Source organism: Lingula anatina, chromosome 5 (assembly GCF_051362555.1).
Source record: "Lingula anatina isolate TDL-2025a chromosome 5, LinAna3.0, whole genome shotgun sequence".
Classification (NCBI taxonomy): domain Eukaryota; kingdom Metazoa; phylum Brachiopoda; class Lingulata; order Lingulida; family Lingulidae; genus Lingula; species Lingula anatina.
This window is the reverse complement of record NC_141771.1, coordinates 12,488,266-12,509,266: the sequence shown is the minus strand read 5'-3', so window position 1 is coordinate 12,509,266 and position 21,001 is coordinate 12,488,266. Positions and strand designations below refer to the sequence as shown.

General features: G+C 35.5%; 1 protein-coding gene across 1 annotated transcript; it reads left to right on the top strand.

Annotated features, from left to right (window-relative positions):
* The first annotated feature begins 3,212 nt into the window (after nt 1–3,212).
* Nucleotides 3,213–8,247, top strand: LOC106165365 (sarcoplasmic calcium-binding protein). Its single transcript, XM_087013995.1, has 3 exons — nt 3,213–3,406; nt 3,894–4,050; nt 7,782–8,247. Exons 1-3 carry the CDS (start codon nt 3,245–3,247, stop codon nt 8,177–8,179), a joined length of 717 nt encoding a protein of 238 aa, XP_086870121.1. The 5' UTR covers nt 3,213–3,244; the 3' UTR covers nt 8,180–8,247.
* Nucleotides 8,248–21,001: the final 12,754 nt, after the last annotated feature.

Genomic DNA, 21,001 nt, shown 5'->3' with positions numbered 1-21,001 from the left:
GTTTAACAAAGTTTATGAAATATACATTCTTATGTTAATTTAAGCACAGTGGCTTGCTCTCATAAAGCAATGAATAAAGCGTTTGCGCTATTCTGGTTCGTTTTGTCTCGGGTGCACATTACAATAATTTTGATGCAATAAACACATTTGTTTCTTTTTAATTATCTCTAAAATTCCTAAAAGGAAAATGATCAGATATTTAGCCCACAGACACCCCAACACCCCAGCACTAAAAGAATATCTAAAATATTATCTATCAAAGAACACACATACCTACATGTAAATCTCACTGTCTCCGTTAGATGAACAGACCGAGGGTGTTTTTGACAAATGTCGCCATCTTTGGGCAGTTATTAGTGGAATCAAAAGCAGAAATCATGAGAAAGAATACTTGCAGAACTACCACTCAGCCACCATGCCACTCCCAACCAGAGTTGTACAACAGTATTGTTTTAGCGAAATTTAAATGGATGGACACTGACGACAATGGTTTTGTATCCAAAGAAGAGCACACTGCGTATTTCTACGGCCTTAGAGTTCCAACTCAATACCCAACTCGAAGGCTATATTTGATGACATGGACACAGACGGCATCATTTCATTTGAAGAGTTTGCAGAAGGTCATGTCGAATTCTGAATCGTGTATAAAGATTCCACCATGTTTTTGTGCTTTCTCCCATGCGCACTGGTGAATCAAACATGAGCTTAAATGAAAAAACTTGTGTATTTCACCAACATGTTTTCATGTCCCAACTGCCAACTTTAATGTATATTTGCACCGTTGTATAACGAAGAGGTATGTGTGTGTGAGATTATGTATATTGTTACTAGTATTGCTATTATGATTACCATCATTGTTATCACTCTTGTTACTATAATGCATATGAATTCTTTATTTTTCATTTTAAAAAATATTCAAGAAAAAAAGCGCCTTATCTTTAAACAACAGATTTGTTAAGTTACATATAAAGCGAGCGTGGATTACCTAGTATAACACACATAAATCACGACTACTAGTTTCTTATACGACTCAAATTTAATAAAACAGCTGCCAAAGGATAAACCAAAGCAATCACTTAATCAGCCAAAAACGAACTTAAAAACTACACGTTAGGTCTCAAATTTGACTTTTTATCCGTCACTCCAGTTTGTAAAACGCACAAATCCACTGTAAAGGTGCAAATGAAGTTACAGGCATGCATTTAAAATATTGAGTGCACAGATTGATATCTGTGTTTGATAATTTACGGTATCACATAAGTTTGTATTAAAGCTTCACTGCCTTAAAACCATGAATTATAATTTAAAAATCATCTTCTTACCCCCAAAATGCACATACAGGGGTAAGTTGCTATCACAAATGGTTAACTTTCGGCTGCAGAGGTATTTTACTCACTTTGAAAATCTGATCAACACTGGTTAGGCCTATCGTCCTTATTTCCGACCAGTATAAAGTTGTAAAATAAACATGATAATCTTTAGTAAAGAGTGATTAATTTTTGCGTGATTTAAAATTGTTTGTCACTGAACGTTATAAAAATATATGCAGTACTTTCAACAATAAAAGCAGCATTAAATGAACTATTTTTTTATTTGTGGTGCAGCAATTACGTGTACAGGTATGTCAGAAATATCAAACCAAACACTAAATAGAGGTATATCAGTTGACAATATAAAATCCCTGTTGCCTATTGGCATTGCCTTAAGTGCTTGGGCAAATACAGATATAGTCTTTTTCGTACATTTTCAAGAAAACATTCGTTACGATTACTGAATCACTACAAAACATATTGGAACACGATGCAAAATATAAAAATAATACATGTCCCGGTGTGACGAAACTAAAGGTCCACCCAGAGAGTCCACGCTCCATTTAATTTAACAGGTTAGGGTTAGCATAAAGTAAGCAGGTCAAAATCTACAGGTGCAAATTAATGGGAACCATACTCTCTATCTTTGGGTTAGTCACGTCACATCCAAGTCAGCAACAGTTTCAAAGGCTTGTCGTGGCTATATATACCAAGGCCACGTAAATAGACCCTTCTAACCCCTCCGTTACGCACTAAATGTTTAACTTACATTTTTACGTGAAGGGTTCCACGTGTTGATCTCACCCTTATGTAAAATGATGAATCTGACATTAGTGTCTGGTTCACCGAACACCCCTAAAAGTGTAAAGAATTGAAATTCCATCATGCCCATATTGTAGCACCTTATTCATGCTGATGATGTCCTATGTCAGGTAATTTTACGATATTGATATATCATTTCGCAAAAAAGTGACTCTCTTAGTCACGTTATTGACGCCCACAGTTTGTGAAATATTCATTCTGACCTTCAACTTTATTCTCCCGTTTCATTCTATAGTCGTTAATTTAATCTGAAAGAAAAATCAACAGTACTAAAACAAGTGGTATTAAACCGTTTTGCAAATATTACACAAAATGTGTGCGCTATATTGACGTAGATTCCTCTTATGCAGACAAAAACAATCCTTAAATGATGGTATATTTTAAAAACGTTACACACAATGTAGATATAATTAATAAGTTTACTGCGAAATTGCGTCACAAAACTCGATAAAACTTACTGTAGCATTGACAGATATTCATTGTTCAAGTTCAGTTCTGTTTTTCACCTTTCATTGCGATCAAACACAATCACATCGTGTAGGCTAAGAAAAAAAGTACCATCACCGAATTTCAATAATAATAATAATAATAATAATAATAATAACATATGCTTATACGAATTTTATAAAAGTCAAATGAGCCTGGAACTAATATTATACGCACCTCCATACTTATAGGCTGTCCATAGATACCTTTCAAGTCGTCTGAATCATCCAAGGTGACATGGGTCGCCGAACATTCACCTCTTATACTGCATTCCCATAGATTTAGATAGATCCATCTAGATCGACCTAACTCCCTCGGGGTTCACGCTAAATTGATGTCAGCCGAGCGCGCACGGTAGTTAATTACCCCCTTACAGCTGTTAGTAGGCGGGAAAGACATTAAAGCCGGCTAATCTAACAGTGATCTGGTGAGACTCCCCACAGGGATAGATCGATCTAAAATCTGTGGGAACGGGGTCTTATTCTGTGTACTGTGACATAGTACCTTTTGAATATAAAATGACACTTTCGCGCATGTTTTACCTTTAAAAGTACATGTAGTTTGGTTGGTCCTGTTACATTTAAGGAAATAAAAGTTACCGGAGAGACTAGAGTGTTTGCAAGTTAATGATGTTGGTCATGTCAAATACTGCATTGCGTAGTTGGGGGTTCGTTTGGGATATCGTATCGAGTAGGGGATTAGCAACGTTCGTTCGTCCTACCTTGAGATTAAAGAATGTCCTCCAACCTGTCCGGAGGTTGACAACTGGAACACTGCGTCTTGGAAAAGTAAGTCGACTGAAAAACGAATTGTTTATGGTATCAGTCTCAGTAGAGTTTTGCAGATGCACTAAAAGCATTTTCTTTTGGGCAAAAAAGGTACTGCATATTTTCAAAGTGCAGGAGATTTAAAGACTGATTATATTAATCTTTGGCGCTTTAAATATAATATTGGATAGGAAAGAATACTTAATATGTACTATAGTTAACAAGAAGTTGTACTTTTACCCATTATGTATATTGCTTACGAACATAGGCTGCATATGATCTTTAAATCGACTCATCGATAGACAATCAAATTGTACATAGATGTTCCAAAGCAGTAATAGAAGTATAGAAGCAGTAGTAGTACACGTTGTAGCAGTCACTCATACAAAATAATGATAATAATAACAATAATAATGATAATAATAATAATAATAATAAGATATGAATCACTGTTACCATAACTGTAAATATAATAAAGAAAATTGAAAAATGGCTAATATCATTTCAGCTGCCAGCAGATTTCCCATGTGTCACTGGGTCTGAACACTGGAAGAGAAAAGTTCGTTGTATGTTTAAACGTTCTGATTCAGACGCTGATGGATACCTAACTAGAGAAGATTATAAAGCCATTGGGAAGCGCATTGCAGATTTTAGGAGCCTTGATGGTACGTGCACATTTCATAAATGAAGATGTCATTATTATTATCCATTCGTGGTGATTCGTTAACACACAGAGCTATCAGAAAATACAAAATTAAACCGTTTAAGTCAAACACAGAGAGGGCACGGTTTTTTAGTATCTTAAAAGAGCAAACCTCGAAAAAATTATCTGTACTGACAAAACGTTAGGCGATTGGAGTTGCATTGTGTGTCACTTTATTACTGTATAACTGCCCTAGAAACATTATCATGCCCCATAAACAATAATTGTCGTTTGTCTCAAAGGATGAGTGCAGATAACCATTGGCAAAGTGCCCATCGTCAAAATTTTTTAATAATTTCCTATTATAAAGTTTATGCATGTATTTGTTGTGTGAAAAAAATTATTTGGTTTGAGGCATCGTAACTTAGTATTTTTAAAGAGTTATATGTGGGGGGCGGGGGGTAGCCAGATTTACCTGTTGTATGCAGTCTAATGACTCAGAGCAACTTGTTTCAGCATATATATTGCATAAATGGTTTTTTTCTGATGAAACTTGTCTTGTAATGTAAAAAAAGAGATATATTTTAAATAATGATTGGCACAATTAAATGGGAAAGTAATTATTGTTTTTATTTTTATTTTTAATCCTAGAGAAGAGAGGGAGGGGTGGTGTATCACGGTATTTTCTCACAGAAGCCATCACTAATTTCACTTTACTGTATAAAATTCTTGTAACTAGAACAACTTATTTCAGCGCATTTATTAATTTTATATAACTTTTCTCACAAACCAGCATTTGTTGGTCTAAATAATTGTATTTTTAACCAATACACATTTTGTACAAGGCTCTAAGGAATAGAAAAAAATGTTAAAAGCAAAAGGCTGTTACAGTAACAACAAAAAAAAATCATGTGTGAAAGCACTCTAAACAGCTATTTGGAATGTTTCCATTAACCATAAAATAACCAAGGTATAAATTGTACCAAAATAATGATAAGGTATAAGTAAAACTAAATGAAAATATAGTACACATAATAACAGTTATGGTCAATAATCTGTATGACAATGAAATTAAATCACCTAAAAAGTACTTCATATACGATTATGTATGTGATAAAGACCTTATATAGAATGCAATGCAAGAGTTATTTTATACAAAATATACAAATATGAGAATAAAATGTATTAAGAAACAATAGATAATTAATCAGATGTGCTGTCCGAAACACTTTCTGTCTCGCTAATACTGTCACCACTTGATGTTGGTAAATGTGAGGCATCCAAACAGCCTTCTCCACAACATAATTTTGATTGTATCCCTGCCTCATGGCAAACCACATATACCACAGAAATGAAGTGATATGTGCACAACTTCCAACTGTCTTGGAACCAGCTTTACACTGACAGTACCAGCCACTGATGGGTCTAGTTTTGCTATGGGAATCCATAATGTGTACTGGTGGCTAGATGTGTGCCTTAATTTTAATAGTTAAAACTATTTTGGCTCTGATTAAATCAGGTGCATCCTTGCATACACTGATTTCAAACTGGCCATCTACAGACGGTAGCAGATGCTCACCAGTATATTGGCTAGCTTGCTTTATCTGGTAAACTTCTGGTAATTATTATAGGCTAGTGGTCTTTTGTTTGGACTATATACCAAGTCAATAGGTTTTCACTGATCTCCTTGACAAATAAAGCCATTCAAAGCATTTTGGTGAAAAAAAAGAAAAAGAAAAAACTCTACAAAGCTATTATGAATAGTACTGGTTGGAAGATTAGGTAATAAGTAACAAAACTAGGGTGTCACTGTGTGTGATGGAGCCTTTTATTTTACTTTTTATGCAAAATAGACATAAAAGGGGACATTTACACAACAATTTTGATTGTACAAAATGTACTTTCATGCCCATTAGAGGGGGTTGGGTCAAGCCACCCTTATGTGTAGAGGTCTATTACAGCATGGGTCTCTATATATGTAGTAGGAGTCATCACAATGTACATCTGCTATTATGATAATTAATATAACTTTGAATATCTGAAGCACATTTTACGTTTAATCTTTCTTAATCCTGAGAAATAAGAATGAAAATAAGATATACTTACTGTATTAGGACTCCATTTCCTATCCATATTTTTTTCTTTCTTTTTTTTTTTTTTTTTTTTTTTTTTTTTTTTTTTTTTTTTTTGATAGCATGCATTACATGAAAATTACTTTTCTTTTTTTGGTTGTAATTGAAAATATTTCACTGACTCTAACCCGTATTTTCCTTTTAAAGACCTACATTTTATTTTGGGTTGTTCTTTTTGTACAAAAGTTTCACTGTATCTGCCTAGCCATCCTATGTAAGCATGTAGCAGCTAACTCATGGCAGGAATAAACTTGGCCGACTGCTAGCATATGGACTGAAAATGTCCCTATTTAGTTTGAGTACATATCGAGCCCAACCCTCAGACAAACTGATTTTCACATATGTCTCACCTTATATTCATGTCTTTTCAACCGTGAATAATTAGCTTGTCTGAGACAGGGGCTCATATAAAAAATGAACATCTTTTATCCTCAAGTCACTGTAAGATTCTTCTTTCAATCAGCACTACATGTACAAATAAAGCAATCAAAATATTGATAACAAACAATGGTAGGCCACTTATTACCCAATTAGAAAATTTCACAGTTGTCACCTTACTATTACTATAGATATGTAGCATTGTGTGCCAGAACCCCCCTAAAACACACATTTTCATGAATATTTGACAAGGTCATTTTGACCTTAATTTTGTATATTTCAAATTCAAAATTTTTTTCTTTAAGTGGATCATAAAAGTGTAAGACCCCAACTTTAATTCGGCATCAATTATTTCCATTCATTCATATTTTTCATGTACAAAGGTGGGCGCTTTTACCCTCTTATTAGCACTCATCCTTTGTGAGCACGAACGCCCAAACTATCGCCTCAAACTACCATTTCATGGCACGAACTTAACGTTATAGTGGCAACAAGCATTGCATCAAAGGAACACGAACTACTGGGCAAACTTCCATCCGAGTCTCTACACTCTGTACACATATCTTTTTCTCTAGATCCCGAACTATTATTAATATGGCGAAAGATACTAGAAACTGCACGTTATAGCACTGGAGATACCCAGTCGAAAGAGCGCGGCTTTTTACCTCTTTCTAATTCTTTAACGAAATACACGTGGTTATTGTCGTCTACAGCAAGGCCTAATAAAATGGCTACAGCTCCATTAACAGAATTTAATGAGGAAAGTGATGTTAGTTGCCGAGATTACTTAAAGTTTGAACTAGATGAAACATGTGAGTGGTGTGGAAAATACACAGATGCCCATAGTTTACATTGCAACGACTGCAGTGGAGGTTGTTCTGTCTGCAGCATGTATCTTTTAACTTTGAAATAAATGAAAATTAAATACAAATCTTCAAAAGAAATCAAACTGATGAACTTCTGAAATCAAGTATCAAATACCGCGTATTAATAGAGGAGTGATGCGTTTTGGACAATCCCCGGCAAATGCGGAATGTAACGAAGCGGGTTAACAGTTTATTGTTTGTAATGCGGTGTTCGGGGCCACCAATTTTACGTTCGTACCCTGAAATCATTGTTTGAGACGTTGGATGTTCGAGATCACAAATCTGAGGCTCGAATAATTCGTTTATAAGGCCTGATTCTCTGATTACAACAAACTTGTGGTAACGGCTCGAAATGGCATATATTTTTTTTCTATTAGGTGAAAAGGCAAAGCATGTTATAGACAAATGCCTTCATAACTGGGTAGGAATTGCTGGTAACAGAAACAAAATCACCGAAGACGAATACTTGCAGAGCATCCATTCACTCACCATCCAATGCCGCTTTCAACCAGAGTTGTACCATGGCTTCGTTTCCGCGGACTTTAAGATGATGGACATCGATGACGATGGGCTTGTATCCAAGGATGAGCATGTTGCTTTTTTCTACGGCATGGCGGTACCAATGCAATTTTCAAATGAAATGTTTGATATAATGGACACAGACAAAAATGGTCTCATCACATTTGAAGATTTCGCAGAAGGTTTTCTTGAGTTCTGGTTTACCGAAGATCCAAACAACAAATACAACCATTTTTATGGTCCACTTGTTGATTAAGCAATGCCGAATACAAACAATATAGAACATCAGCCAAGATGGGAGCTTAGTTTTGGTTATAGTGAGGTCAGTTTGATCTGTCGTGTTTCAGTTGCGTTATTGTTAAGAATCATTTGAACCCAAGTATATCCATGACGTATGTGTTCATATTCGAACGCTTACCATGGGCCGTTAAGGTTAAACTCCCAAGCCGAGCTAGTGGACAAGGCATGGCAAAGAGCGAATTGACGTAGAGTAAATAAAGTATTTTGCAAGCAACTATTTCAACTGTTAGAATAATTAGATGAAGAGCAATGTATGATTTATTGTAATTTTGTAATTGCTTGGGTAATAAGTTTCAATAAATAATACTGAAACGAATAGATTCGTTAAGATATTGTCGAAAAGAAACTGACAAGTCCACAAGTGAAAAATGTGAAAAGCATATGTGTGCATTTTATATATTATACCTGTATATCATATACTTGCTTTAATCTTTAAACAATTGACCATGTGATGTACATCTGTTTAACAAAGTTTATGAATTATACATCCTTACGTTTATTTAAGCACAGTGGCTTGCTCTCATAAAGCAATGAATAAAGCGTTTGCGCTAAACTCTTTCGTTTTGTCTCGGCTGCACATTACAATAAATTGATAAAAGAAACAAATTTGTTTCTTTTTAATTATTTTTAAAATTTCTATAAGGAAAATAATCAGATATTTAGTTCACAGAGACCTCAACATAGGCTAAAAGAATAACTAAAATATTAGCTCTCGAAGAACACACAGACCTAAAAGTGACCTATAGCTAACAGTATGAGCCTCACAGAGATCTCATAGTGACCTAACAGTATGAGTGTTTTGTTTTAGTATTTGCCAATTCTTCCTTCCAAGGTCCCGTTTCATTCAATCAAACTTCTAAGATGGCAATAGCGTAATGATATTCAAGTGTATTCATGATAGTTATGGTATCTGGAATGAAAATCACCATTCACAGCAATTAGCTCCTGTGATGTGATCATTTATAAATAAAGGCACATGAAACTGAAGGTGGGACAACCTTTTTGACCAATGTTATTTATATATATATATATATATATATATATATATATATATATATATATATATATATATATATATATATATAGTGGCAAATTAAGACGGGGTCTTTTTCTAAAAAAAATCACACCAAAGTTTCCCTCTTCAAATGAATCAAAGTTCTAACCGTACCAAATGGCACTCACTGTTCGCCCTTTAAAATACCACAAATCTTCGGGGTCTTCCAGCGGGCCCCGTACCCCACGCCAAGGAGGGGGGGGGGGTTGGCTTCGTATTCGCGGACCCCCTCCTTCAAATAATCCTGGATCCGCCCCGATATACATATCAGATTGCTGATAAATATTACATAAGTCGATAACATCCAAACAAGGGCTTGTGGGTCACAGAGTACCCCGTTTTTCTTATTGTTACTAGATGTACTACTTTGTGAAGGTATAATGTAAAAAAAAAAATTTACAGAGGTTGTGTATTTGAAAAGGGATAAATGTTTTAGGGGAATGGTTCACTGGCCGTGCTGTGGCTTGATATCTATTTTCAAAACCACGTCGCGTTCGTGCAGTTAGTTGCGGGTGAAGAAAAAGGACGTTTCACACTTTTGTTGCTGTACACAGAAAAAACCTGATAGATGAATATATCCCGGTTCACGATGTCCGTCGTGTCAAACACATGCAATACGTAGTTGGGGACTATTTATTAAGGGCTATCCAAAAAAGCCTGGGATTAACAAAAACCGCTCAGCCTACAGCTATCTTGAAATTAAGGCCTTACTGCCAACGTACACAGTGTTTAGCTCCTAAACACATTTCTAAGCGCCCGTTTTGTCTCATCTTTTCGTTTAGCTCCTTAACATGTTGTACATGCTTTTACCGGTAGACCGAATGTGTTTAGCAGTACGACGCGTTTGACGACTAATAAATGTAGGGTGTATTTGTTTAACTTTTATGTGCTAAGGGTTGCTGCTGTCTTATGCCCCTATTTCACACAGACCACGAATCCCACGAATCGCCAGGAATTGACAAATTTCAGGATTCGTGGTTGAATCGTAATCAGTTTGTGATTGATCGAAAATTGCAAGAACTGACTACGAATATGTACAAATCTTAAGAACTGACTACGAATATGTACGAATATTTAGAACTTCACGAACTGATTACGATTCACCAACGATTTACCATCATTATTATCACTCTTGTTACTATTATGTATATGTAGTCTTTAATTTTCTTTTTTCATTTGAAAAATATTCAAGACAAAAAGCGCCTTATCTTTAAACAACAGATTTGTTGAGTTATATAAGAAGCGAGCGTGGATTACCTATACCACACATAAATCACGACTACTAGTTTTTTTATACAACTCAAACATAATAAAACTACTAAAGGATAAACCAAACTACAATTAAGAGAATTAATTGTATTTATGTAGCAAATGGTTTGTTTTAGTGGTGCTATTAACTTTTTGGTAATACATCAACGTTTTGTTTGGGTCTTAAGACAATTGTGTCTGCACATTTTGACCTTAAGTAGTTGACCAAGACAAGGTGATAACAGATGTCCAGGGTTAAGGAATGTCTTAGCTGCTGTGTATCTAGGCACACACAAGTATATTCTATGAAAGATGTTTTGGAGATTAATTCCATCGAGCTGCATTCAGTGAGAAGTCATTCAGCTTTGTAGCTGCGGATATATTTACCCGCAGTTTTAGCAGCTACACTGTATTATTACTTACGTTTATTTATTGTTATTTGTACACTGGTTACCAGTCATCACTTTTGTGGTTTCAAGATTTGGGGACGACTATTTGTTACTTGGTATCTATTTTCTTCGGATTATTCAGTTTTCCCCAGCCACCAGTTTTGGTATTCAAGATTCAGCGCCGGCTGTTGACGGTTATTTGTTACTTGGTGACTTTATTTTATTTGGACAATATTCACTTTTCTCCAGTCACCAGTATTTGTTATTTAAGTTTCGGCGACGGCTGTTTCCTTTTACTAGATGACTTCAAGTTTTGGATCACACACAGGCTAGTATTTCTTTATTTGTCTTCATTTTCCCCTCTTTTTTCATGTGTTCTTATCAATACATTTATAATTGTTGTGTTATGCAACTACAGTTGTTACCTATTTTTTTTAGGTGTCACTCATCATGTTATTCTTGATTTTTTTTCTTTTGTGTGCATCTATTTTATTTATGTTTATATTCCTATCGGGCCAGGTGTTTTTGCAGTTTTCATATTTCCTGTTTCCTGGCTGTCATTGACATGCCGTAATCTATTCATATCCTATTTCCGATTGTCTCCGTGTCCGCATTACCAGGTGGAGTATTATTAGGGGTTTCTGGTCGACTAGGCAATATGCATTTTTTGGAGTTTTTATGCTCTTTGTTCTGGGTGTACTCCCCAGGTTTTATACTGTTTGCCTAGTAGTGAGAACCCTGTTGTGGTATCTGGTATACTAGGTTCTGGGTGTATTTCCCAGGTTTTTTTTAACTGTTTGCCTAGTAGTGAGAGCCCTTTGGTGGTATCTGGTATACTAGGTTCTGGGTGTATTTCCCAGGTTTTTAACTGTTTGCCTAGTAGTGAGAGCCCTTTGGTGGTATCTGGTATACTAGGTTCTGGGTGTATTTCCCAGGTTTTTAAACTGTTTGCCTAGTAGTGAGAGCCCTTTTGTGGTATCTGGTATACTAGGTTCTGGGTGTATTTCCCAGGTTTTTAACTGTTTGCCTAGTAGTGAGAACCCTTAGGTGGTATCTGGTATACTAGGTTTTAATTTTTTTTTTGGGAGCTGTTATGCCCCTATTCTGGGGAGTCACCCAGCTGTATGTTCGTTTGCCTAGTCGGTTTTCCAGATATCCCTGTTTTTACGTGCACGGCTAAGCTGAGGCTCTTGCCTGCATGTATTTTCTCTGGCGGCGGACTAGGAGATGTTTTTTGCACTAATTATATCAATATGTCTCATGCCATATCTACCCAGGCTATTCGTTGGGTTTATGCCGGGTTTTATGTTCTCTGTACAAGTGTATATTTTATTCATATAAGTTATTCCGTTTACTTACTTGAATTACCTGGCCCGGGAATTTTTTTTTTACTGAATTGTCTTATATATAAATGCAACTGCCTTTGCGCGGTCTTCTTAGTTTCCTTTGTTTTTATGTTACCATGCCTTCCAAGACCCCTCCCGGTTGGAGTACCGTAAGCTGTCCAGGATGTCGGATATCTCCAATGCGCGCTCATTATCCAGCAAACGACGATTGGCTCCTGCATCCACTGCTCCTGGTGGAAAGAAGCCGAGTCACACCGGCACAGTAATGCCGTGTGCTTCTCCTTCTCCCGACTCCTCCCTGCCAGAGACTAACGTTCAGCAGCAGATACCCTGTACCCAGTATCAGCCGTCGTTCGACACTGTAAACACACGGGTCCAGCCGATGAAATTGGAAGTGATCCACATGCCCTCGTAAAAATCGCTGATTTCCCTTTACCTTTGTACTGAAGTTTTTTTTTGTTTTTGTTTTCAGCGATTTTCTAACAAAAAATTTATATGATTCTGTAAACTTACTTACGTACGGCTTATCTCTTAGAACATTAAGAAGCTCCTTATACTAATGATTAGCGTCTTTATTATGACGCCTTTTGCAACTTACGACCAACACCACTGGTCCCGTGGGATAAGTTATCCCCGTGTTACCGTTTACAGTGGCACCCATGAATATCCCCCCCCTTTTCTACGTCCCTTTCGTCTAGGCATCTTTTTTTTTTTTTGCTTTTTATATAAGGGAATAATGCACCTTTAGTCTATGTTAATTTAGTACTGTTGCCAGTACTGGGATCCCATCCTAAAATCGATTGCCCCACATCCCACGCCCAGTCAGACCCGCCTACAACATTGTCTAACAACTCCAATTACCCATTCCCTGTTACGATTGGAACTTACGGTTAGGATCCTCATAAGGTGATTTTTCTCATCAATATATTTCCAAGGGTTCCTGCCTTCATTGCACCACCACTCCTAGCATTCACGCATTTCATAATCGTTTATCAGCCCGTACTCATCCTGAAGCGATTTTGGATTATATTAATCAGGTTTATCCTCTGGGCGGAGTGCTGGCCCAATGTTATCTCCCTCTTCCATATTTTAAATGTTCACCATTACACATTATTACTAAATCTGAACCTTATAAATTCCGTGTTATTCGCGACCTTTCTTATTCCCACCTGGACTCGGTTAATTCTAATATACCCATAGTATTTTCTGTAAAACTCAATATATTATACGATTATCGCCCATGTCCAACATTTCGGCCCTGGTGCTCTTTTAGCTAGGTCTGACATTCTAGATGTTTTCCGCATTTCAGCTCTAAGCCGACTTCTTTGTTTCTCTTGGAATGAATTATTTATTTTGAAACATGTCTGCCAATGGGTGCAAGTTGTTCGTACCAAATATTTAATCACTGAGTACAGCTCTAAAATGGAGGTTAAAAAATTTCATGCCTCGGCCATATCTTATATACTGGATGATTTTTCTTTCATTGGACCCCCATTTCCAATAAATGTCAAGTTAATTTACAAAATTTTCTTGCATTATGCAAACGGAGTAAGGTTCCCATTAATGGTTAAAAAAAAAATTATTCCGCCCACTTGTTCAACTAATTGCGGCGTTGAAATAGATTCGCTTGTAGGTCGTGTGCCACAGGACAAATTGGAAAAGTGTTATGTTTTACTTTCCTAGCTTTCTCAAAGGAGAATAGGTACAATTGAAAGAGTTACATCTCTATGGTTTTTAAACTTTGCATGCTTAGTCGTAGTGCCGGGCAGGGCTTTCTTACGCCGCAAAATTGATTTAACTGTTGGTGTTAGGCGCCCCCGTCATTATATTCGACTCAATAGTGAAGCAAGAGCGGACCTAGGCATGTGGCTTCATTTTTCACATCACTTAATGGAAAATCGGTCCTGCTGCCTTGATCATGACAATCGTCAGATACCTTACACTTGTTTACAAATGCCTCGGGGTCAATAGGTTATGCGGCGGTCTTTGGCTGTCAGTGATTCTTTATGAATGGGATGCGGTAGTTGCACTTTGGCATATCACAGTTAAAGAACCGTTTCCTATACATGTAGTTCTTGATTTTGCTTGCTCTTGCTTTTGGTTATCTCAGCTGTTTGACCCTCTCCTTTGCCAAGTGCAAGCCTTCTTCTATTATCGACGAACTTTTACGCATATGTTAGGTCCTTTATTTCAGTTTATTTATGGAACACTGGTCACTTATTCTTATGTTTCTTCGGAATTATCCAAAGCCCTTGCTTTTGCAGGATAGTTATATAGCGGTATTGTTTTTATAATTATGTGTGTTTCATGTTACAAAAAAAAAAAAAAATTACAGGGTGGGATCACCATTTTAATGCCTTATTTGGCTCCCTTAATTTTATTCATGGTTGCCAGTTTCTCTTCCTTTTCCGTGATTCAGCTGTAGCTAGTTCTTCATGGGATATATATATATATATATATATATATATATATATATATATATATATATATATATATATATATATATATATTTTATGTACAGACACAGATGTGTCTGTACATATAGCCATCATCTGCGTCTGTCGTCGCCGTCGCCGTCGCTGTCGCCGTCGTCGCCGTGCACTTTTACCGATAACACGATAAGTGGAAAACTGTTTTTTCTTTTGGCTTGAAACTTACAGAACTGATGAATATTCGTAATACGCAGGTCAAGTTCGAAAATCAGCATGATCGGGTCACTTATAGGGAATTTATGCTGTTTTTTCACTTTTTTCAGCATATATGCAGCACCGATAACACCATAAATGGAAAACCATTTTACCTTTTGGCTTGAAACTTACAAAACTGATGAATATTCAAAATACGCAGGTCAAGTTTGAAAATCAGCATGATCGGGCCATTTTTAGGGATGTTATGCTGTTTTTTCACTTCTTTCAACATATATGCAACGCTAATAACACAATATAAGAAAAACAGATAGGCCAATTGTCATTATACTCACAGGAGTAGTCAAACTAACTAAAACGCAGGTTGAGTTCCAAAATCAGCATAATCGGGCCATTCTTTTAGAAGTTATGCTGTTTTTTCACATTTCCTCAGATTCAATTGTTAGGCATGTTAACAGTCTCATTATTGAACTAATAAGATACGTAAAAGTGTTTGTTTGACATTTCCTGCATCTTAATAACATTGTTAGTTGATTATGTAAAAATGATGGTAAACTTGTTATTGTGTATTATGTTATAAAGTGTCAAAAATGGAAATAAACAAATATCATTACAGTTTGTCAGATTCAATCATCTACTATATTCATTATCTCAGAATGGAGAAAATTGGACATTTAACACTGTTCTATTGATATTTTTCTCATCTCATCAATTTTCTTAGTTGATCATGTACAAATGGTAGAAAACTGTTTATTTTGTTATATGTTAAAAATGGAAGTAAACCCATTGCAGAACAGTGCTGTCTTGTTTCAGCATATATGCAGCACCGATAACACGATAAGTGGAAAACCATTTTACCTTTTCCCTTGAAACTTACAAAACTGATGAATATTCATAATACGCAGGTCAAGTTTGAAAATTAGCATGATCGGGTCATTTTTAGGGAAGTTATGCTGTTTTTCACTTTTTTCACCATATATGCAACACTGATAACATGATAAGTGAAAAATCATTTTACCTTTTGGCTTGAACTTGCAGAACTAATGAATATTCATATTACGCAGGTCAAGTTTGAAAATCAGTATGATTGGGTCATTTTTAGGGAAGTTCTGCTGTTTTTCACTTTTTTCAGCATGTATGCAACACCTTTGTGCTATATGATGGTACTGTATGGAAGACAGTCTATAAAATTGTCCCTTGGGTGATCACTAATTAAATTAAGGTCTATAAAGTCACTTGCCTACTCATTAATTTTCAATTGGCCATTAAATGAGATTACATAAAACACTCCTTGAGATTTCCCTGTAAAGTCCCATAGGTTTAGCTCTCTTAACTGTGTCACAAAATTAGGATTTGGTGATAATTGTGCAGATAAATGGTGTTTAACATTGCAAATAAATTTACAACAAAAAGAATGTGTTATGCCAACATGCTATAAATGAATAACAGTGCTTTATTTTTCTCAAACTTGGTGGGTTTATTAATATCAAGTTAATACAGCTAGATTAAAAGCAGCTTTATTGGAATTTTTTACGTTTTATTTAAAATTTTTTTAAAATTATTTTTCAAACACAAGCATCTTCAAGATGTGATTTTATACTCCCATCCACCAGAAGTGCTGTGCATTTTCTGTATTTTTGTATATAATTGTTTTCTTCAGATTTAATTCTTAGGCATGTTAACAGTCTCATTATGGAACGAATAAGATATGTAAAAGTGTTGTTTTGACATTTTCTGCTTCTAAACAATATTGTTAGTTGATTATATAAAAATGACGGTAAACCTGTTATAATATTGTGCATTGTGTAATAAAGTATCATAAATGGAAAGGAACTCATCATTGCAGTTTGTCAGATTTAATCATTCACTATGTTCAGCATCTGCAAATGGAGCAAATTGGACATTGAAAATTGTTCTATTGCTATTTTTCCTATTTCAACAATTTTCCTAGTTGACCATTTAAAAATGACAGTTTATTGATCATTTTGTTTTAAAAAAGGTGTTGAAAATGGAAAGAAAATCATTTCAGTACAGTTATCTCTTGTTTACATTTTGGCATTTTGAAAGTGTGACTCTGAACTTCCATGGCCTTGAAGACCTTCCCAAATCACATTTTCTGAATATTCATGATACTTTTATTTTTTTTTTTTAAATAAAATTTGATGGTCATTATGCTTTTAAGTATTATGTTTTATTGCATGAAAGTTGAAGAAAACCCTATTTTGGACACTGCTGCCAGGATAGAGATTAAGGGAAAACCATGTTACTTACGATACTGAAACTTAGTGAAAAGTTTCATAAGACACAAGTGCGCAGCTTGTGTTTGAAAACCAGTGTGATTGTTTTCTGTTTTGGAGGCAATGCAGGTTTATAGAGTGCTATACTGGCATTTTCAAGTTGTGACTTATCACTCCCATCTGCCAGGAGCCCTGTACTCTTACTTTGTAACATTTTCTGTATTTTGTTAAGTTACAAGAATGATTCTTAGGATTGACATACAGCCCCCCCCCCAAAAAAAAATTAATAATATATATATATATATATATATATATATATATATATATATATATATATATATATATATATATATATATATATTTTTTTTTTTTTTTTTTTTTTTTTTTTTAATGAGTTTAAGCAATTTTTTTTGTGTTTAATTTTCACTGTACCTCATTCTGGCATTTCCAAAGTTTAACTCTTATCAGCCTGACACCTTAGGGGCTATTTCCAGACCCTATCACGCTAACTGTGGATCGATCTATCTCCATGGAAATTCTCGCTAAATTGCAATCAATGTAAGTGGCTTAGTTGTCTGTCACGCCTACTGAAACTGGCATGCCAGAATCCTAAGACTGTCAAACTGAAAGCAATTTAGTGAGAAACCCCTTGGAGTTGCATTGATCCTGTTAGATTGATCTAGGTATGGGAACTTAGTCTAATGCTTGATACACATTTTACTTTCATCCTAATCCAATGTTATGCAGAATAAGAATTTGATGTTGGCTATGCAGTTACAGTAAGCATAATACATTAGTTCATCAGAATTGACAGTATCCTATTTCCTGCGTTTTTATTTTCTGGTTTTTATCTGTACATTTGACAGCTTTGCTGCCTTGTTTTTTTTTTTAGTAGCACATAGGATTCAGATATAATGTCAGATGTTGTTTATCATTCCATTTTTTTTCACAAGCACTCCTCGGTTGGCGGGGATGTGAGCCTCTCTCACATCATATGGCATTTTATTTTCATTTGCGCCAACTTTTTGCTCCTATAGCTGTTGTGATTTCTCATATTTTTCATAATTAATCCTTGTTACATTTCATTAACTTACTTTATTATTTTTATATTTAGCACTTATTTATACTTATATAGTTTAGGGGATGTTTATTATCTCCCCAGTTTTGTAACTTTGTATCTTTTTAGTTTTCGTCATTAATAAATGACAATTTCAGTCATATGGACTTATCTTACTGAATTTGGAGCAAAAACAGAGCTTCGTTGTGCTTGTGAATATTTGGCTACATAAAACTACAATTAAGAGAATTAATTGTATTTATGTAGCAAATGGTTTGTTTTAGTGGTGCTATTAACTTTTTGGTAATACATCAACGTTTTGTTTGGGTCTTGTGTCTGCACATTTTGACCTTAAGTAGTTGACCAAGACAAGGTGATAACAGATGTCCAGGGTTAAGGAATGTCTTAGCTGCTGTGTATCTAGGCACACACAAGTATATTCTATGAAAGATGTTTTGGAGATTAATTCCATCGAGCTGCATTCAGTGAGAAGTCATTCAGCTTTGTAGCTGCGGATATATTTACCCGCAGTTTTAGCAGCTACACTGTATTATTACTTACGTTTATTTATTGTTATTTGTACACCCTCCACCCTCCCCTACCACCTGTCTTCATCCTTGTGGTGTTTTTAAAACTTAGACTTATTTACTTTCAAGCGGCACCTGTGTGACATAATTAAGGGGGCACCTAATTGGACAGTGCCACTTTGCCTCTGGAAGGCCTGCTAATCCGAGGCATAAGAGTTCAGTTATTCAGGAGACAGTTAATGCTCTCCCTCACTTTTCTCGTAAAATTCACAACATTAAGAAGTGCATTATTCAGGAGTGAAATTTTTAAGGTGATGTTTGGTAAACTTATTCAAACTCCCCCCCCCCCATATTTTTTTCTCTTTTCATGACTAATGAAGCAGATTTGAGCATTGGCTCAATGTAACATTGTTGTATTTATGCTTGTTAGCTATAACTCAATTGGCACATTAATTAGTCATTTCAGATTATCTGGTTATCGTTTGTTTATTGATATATATCATACATGTGAGATTATTACTTTAAAACTATAGTTAGGTAAATGTACTATGCAGGGCATATGTGGCAGTACGTAGGCCAAGAGAGACGACTTTATGATTGGGCTGTCAGAGCAATGAGGAAACCTACGTCCCCGTCCTAAATAGGTAGGGGTTGCGTAGCTCGCTCTCAGCCTAGGCCGGCTTTCGAATATGCATTATGCCTTTTAATTTCATTTGCGCCAACCATTTGCGCCAACTTTTTGCTGCTATAGCTGTTGTGATTTCTCATATTTTTCATAAGCCTTTTATTTTCATTTGCGCCAACTTTTTGCTCCTATGGCTGTTGTGATTTCTCATATTTTTCATAATTAATCCTGGTTCATTTCATTAACTTACTTAATTATTTTTATATTTAGCACTTATATAGTTTGGGGGATGTTTATTATCTCCCCAGTTTTGTAACAAAGGCCTTTTATTTTCATTTGCGCCAACTTTTTGCTCCTATAGCTGCTGTGATTTCTCATATTTTTCATAATTAATCCTGGTTACATTTCATTAACTTACTTTATTATTTTTATATTTAGCACTTATATAGTTTGGGGGATGTTTATTATCTCCCCAGTTTTGTTACTTTGTATCTTTTTATTTTTCGTCATTAATAAATGACAATTTCAGTCATATGGACTTATCTTACTTAATTTGGAGCAAAAACAGAGCTTCGTTGTGCTTGTGAACATTTGGCTACATAAAAGCAATCACTCTAGTTTGTAAAACGCACTAATCCACTGTAGAGGTGCAAATGAAGTTACAGGCGTGCATATAAAATATTGAGTGTACATATTAATATCCAGATATCTGTGTTTGGTAATTTATAGTCTCACAGAAGTTCGTATGAAAGTTTCACTGCCCTTAAACCGTGAATTAAAATTTAAAAATCATCTTCTTACCCCCAAAAGGCACATAATTTGCGTTACAAATGGAAAACTTTCGGCTGCAGAGGTATCTTATGCACTTTGAAAATTTGAGCAGCACTGGTTTTCGTCCTTATGTCTTACAAGTATAATGTTGTAGAATAAACATGTTCAGATATGGTCTTTTTCGTACATTTTTCAGGAAAACATACGTTACGATTATGAATCAGTACAAAAATATTGGAACACGTTACAAAAAAAATAAAATAATAATAATAATAATACATGTCCCGTTGTGACGAAGCTAAGGGCCCGTGTAACAGAGATTCCACCTTCCATTTAATTAAACAGGTTAGGGTTAGCCTGACGTTAGTAGGTCAAAATCTAGGGTGAGGCTTACCGGCACAAATTAATGGGAACCGGACTCTCTATCATGTGGTCTGTCACGTCACATCCAAGGCAGCAACACCTTCAAAGGCGTGTTGTGCCTAAATATACCAAGGCCACAGCAAATAGACACTTTTAACTCCTCCGTTACGCACTAAATGTTTAACTTACATCTTTGCAGGGTTCCACATGTTGATCTAAAAATGATGAATGTGACGTTAGTGTCTGGTTCACCGAACACACCTAAAAGTGTAAAGAATTGAAATTCCTTCATGCCCATATTGTAGCACCTTATTCATGCTGATGACCTATGTCAGGTGATTTTACGATGTTGATAAATCATTTTGCAAAAATATGACTCTCTTAGTCGCATAAGTGACGCTCACAGTTTGTGAAACATTCATTCTGACCTTCCACTTTATTCTCCCGTTTCATTCTATACTTGTTAATAGAGTTAAAAGTTATACATTAAGTAGATATAATTAATAAGTTTACTGC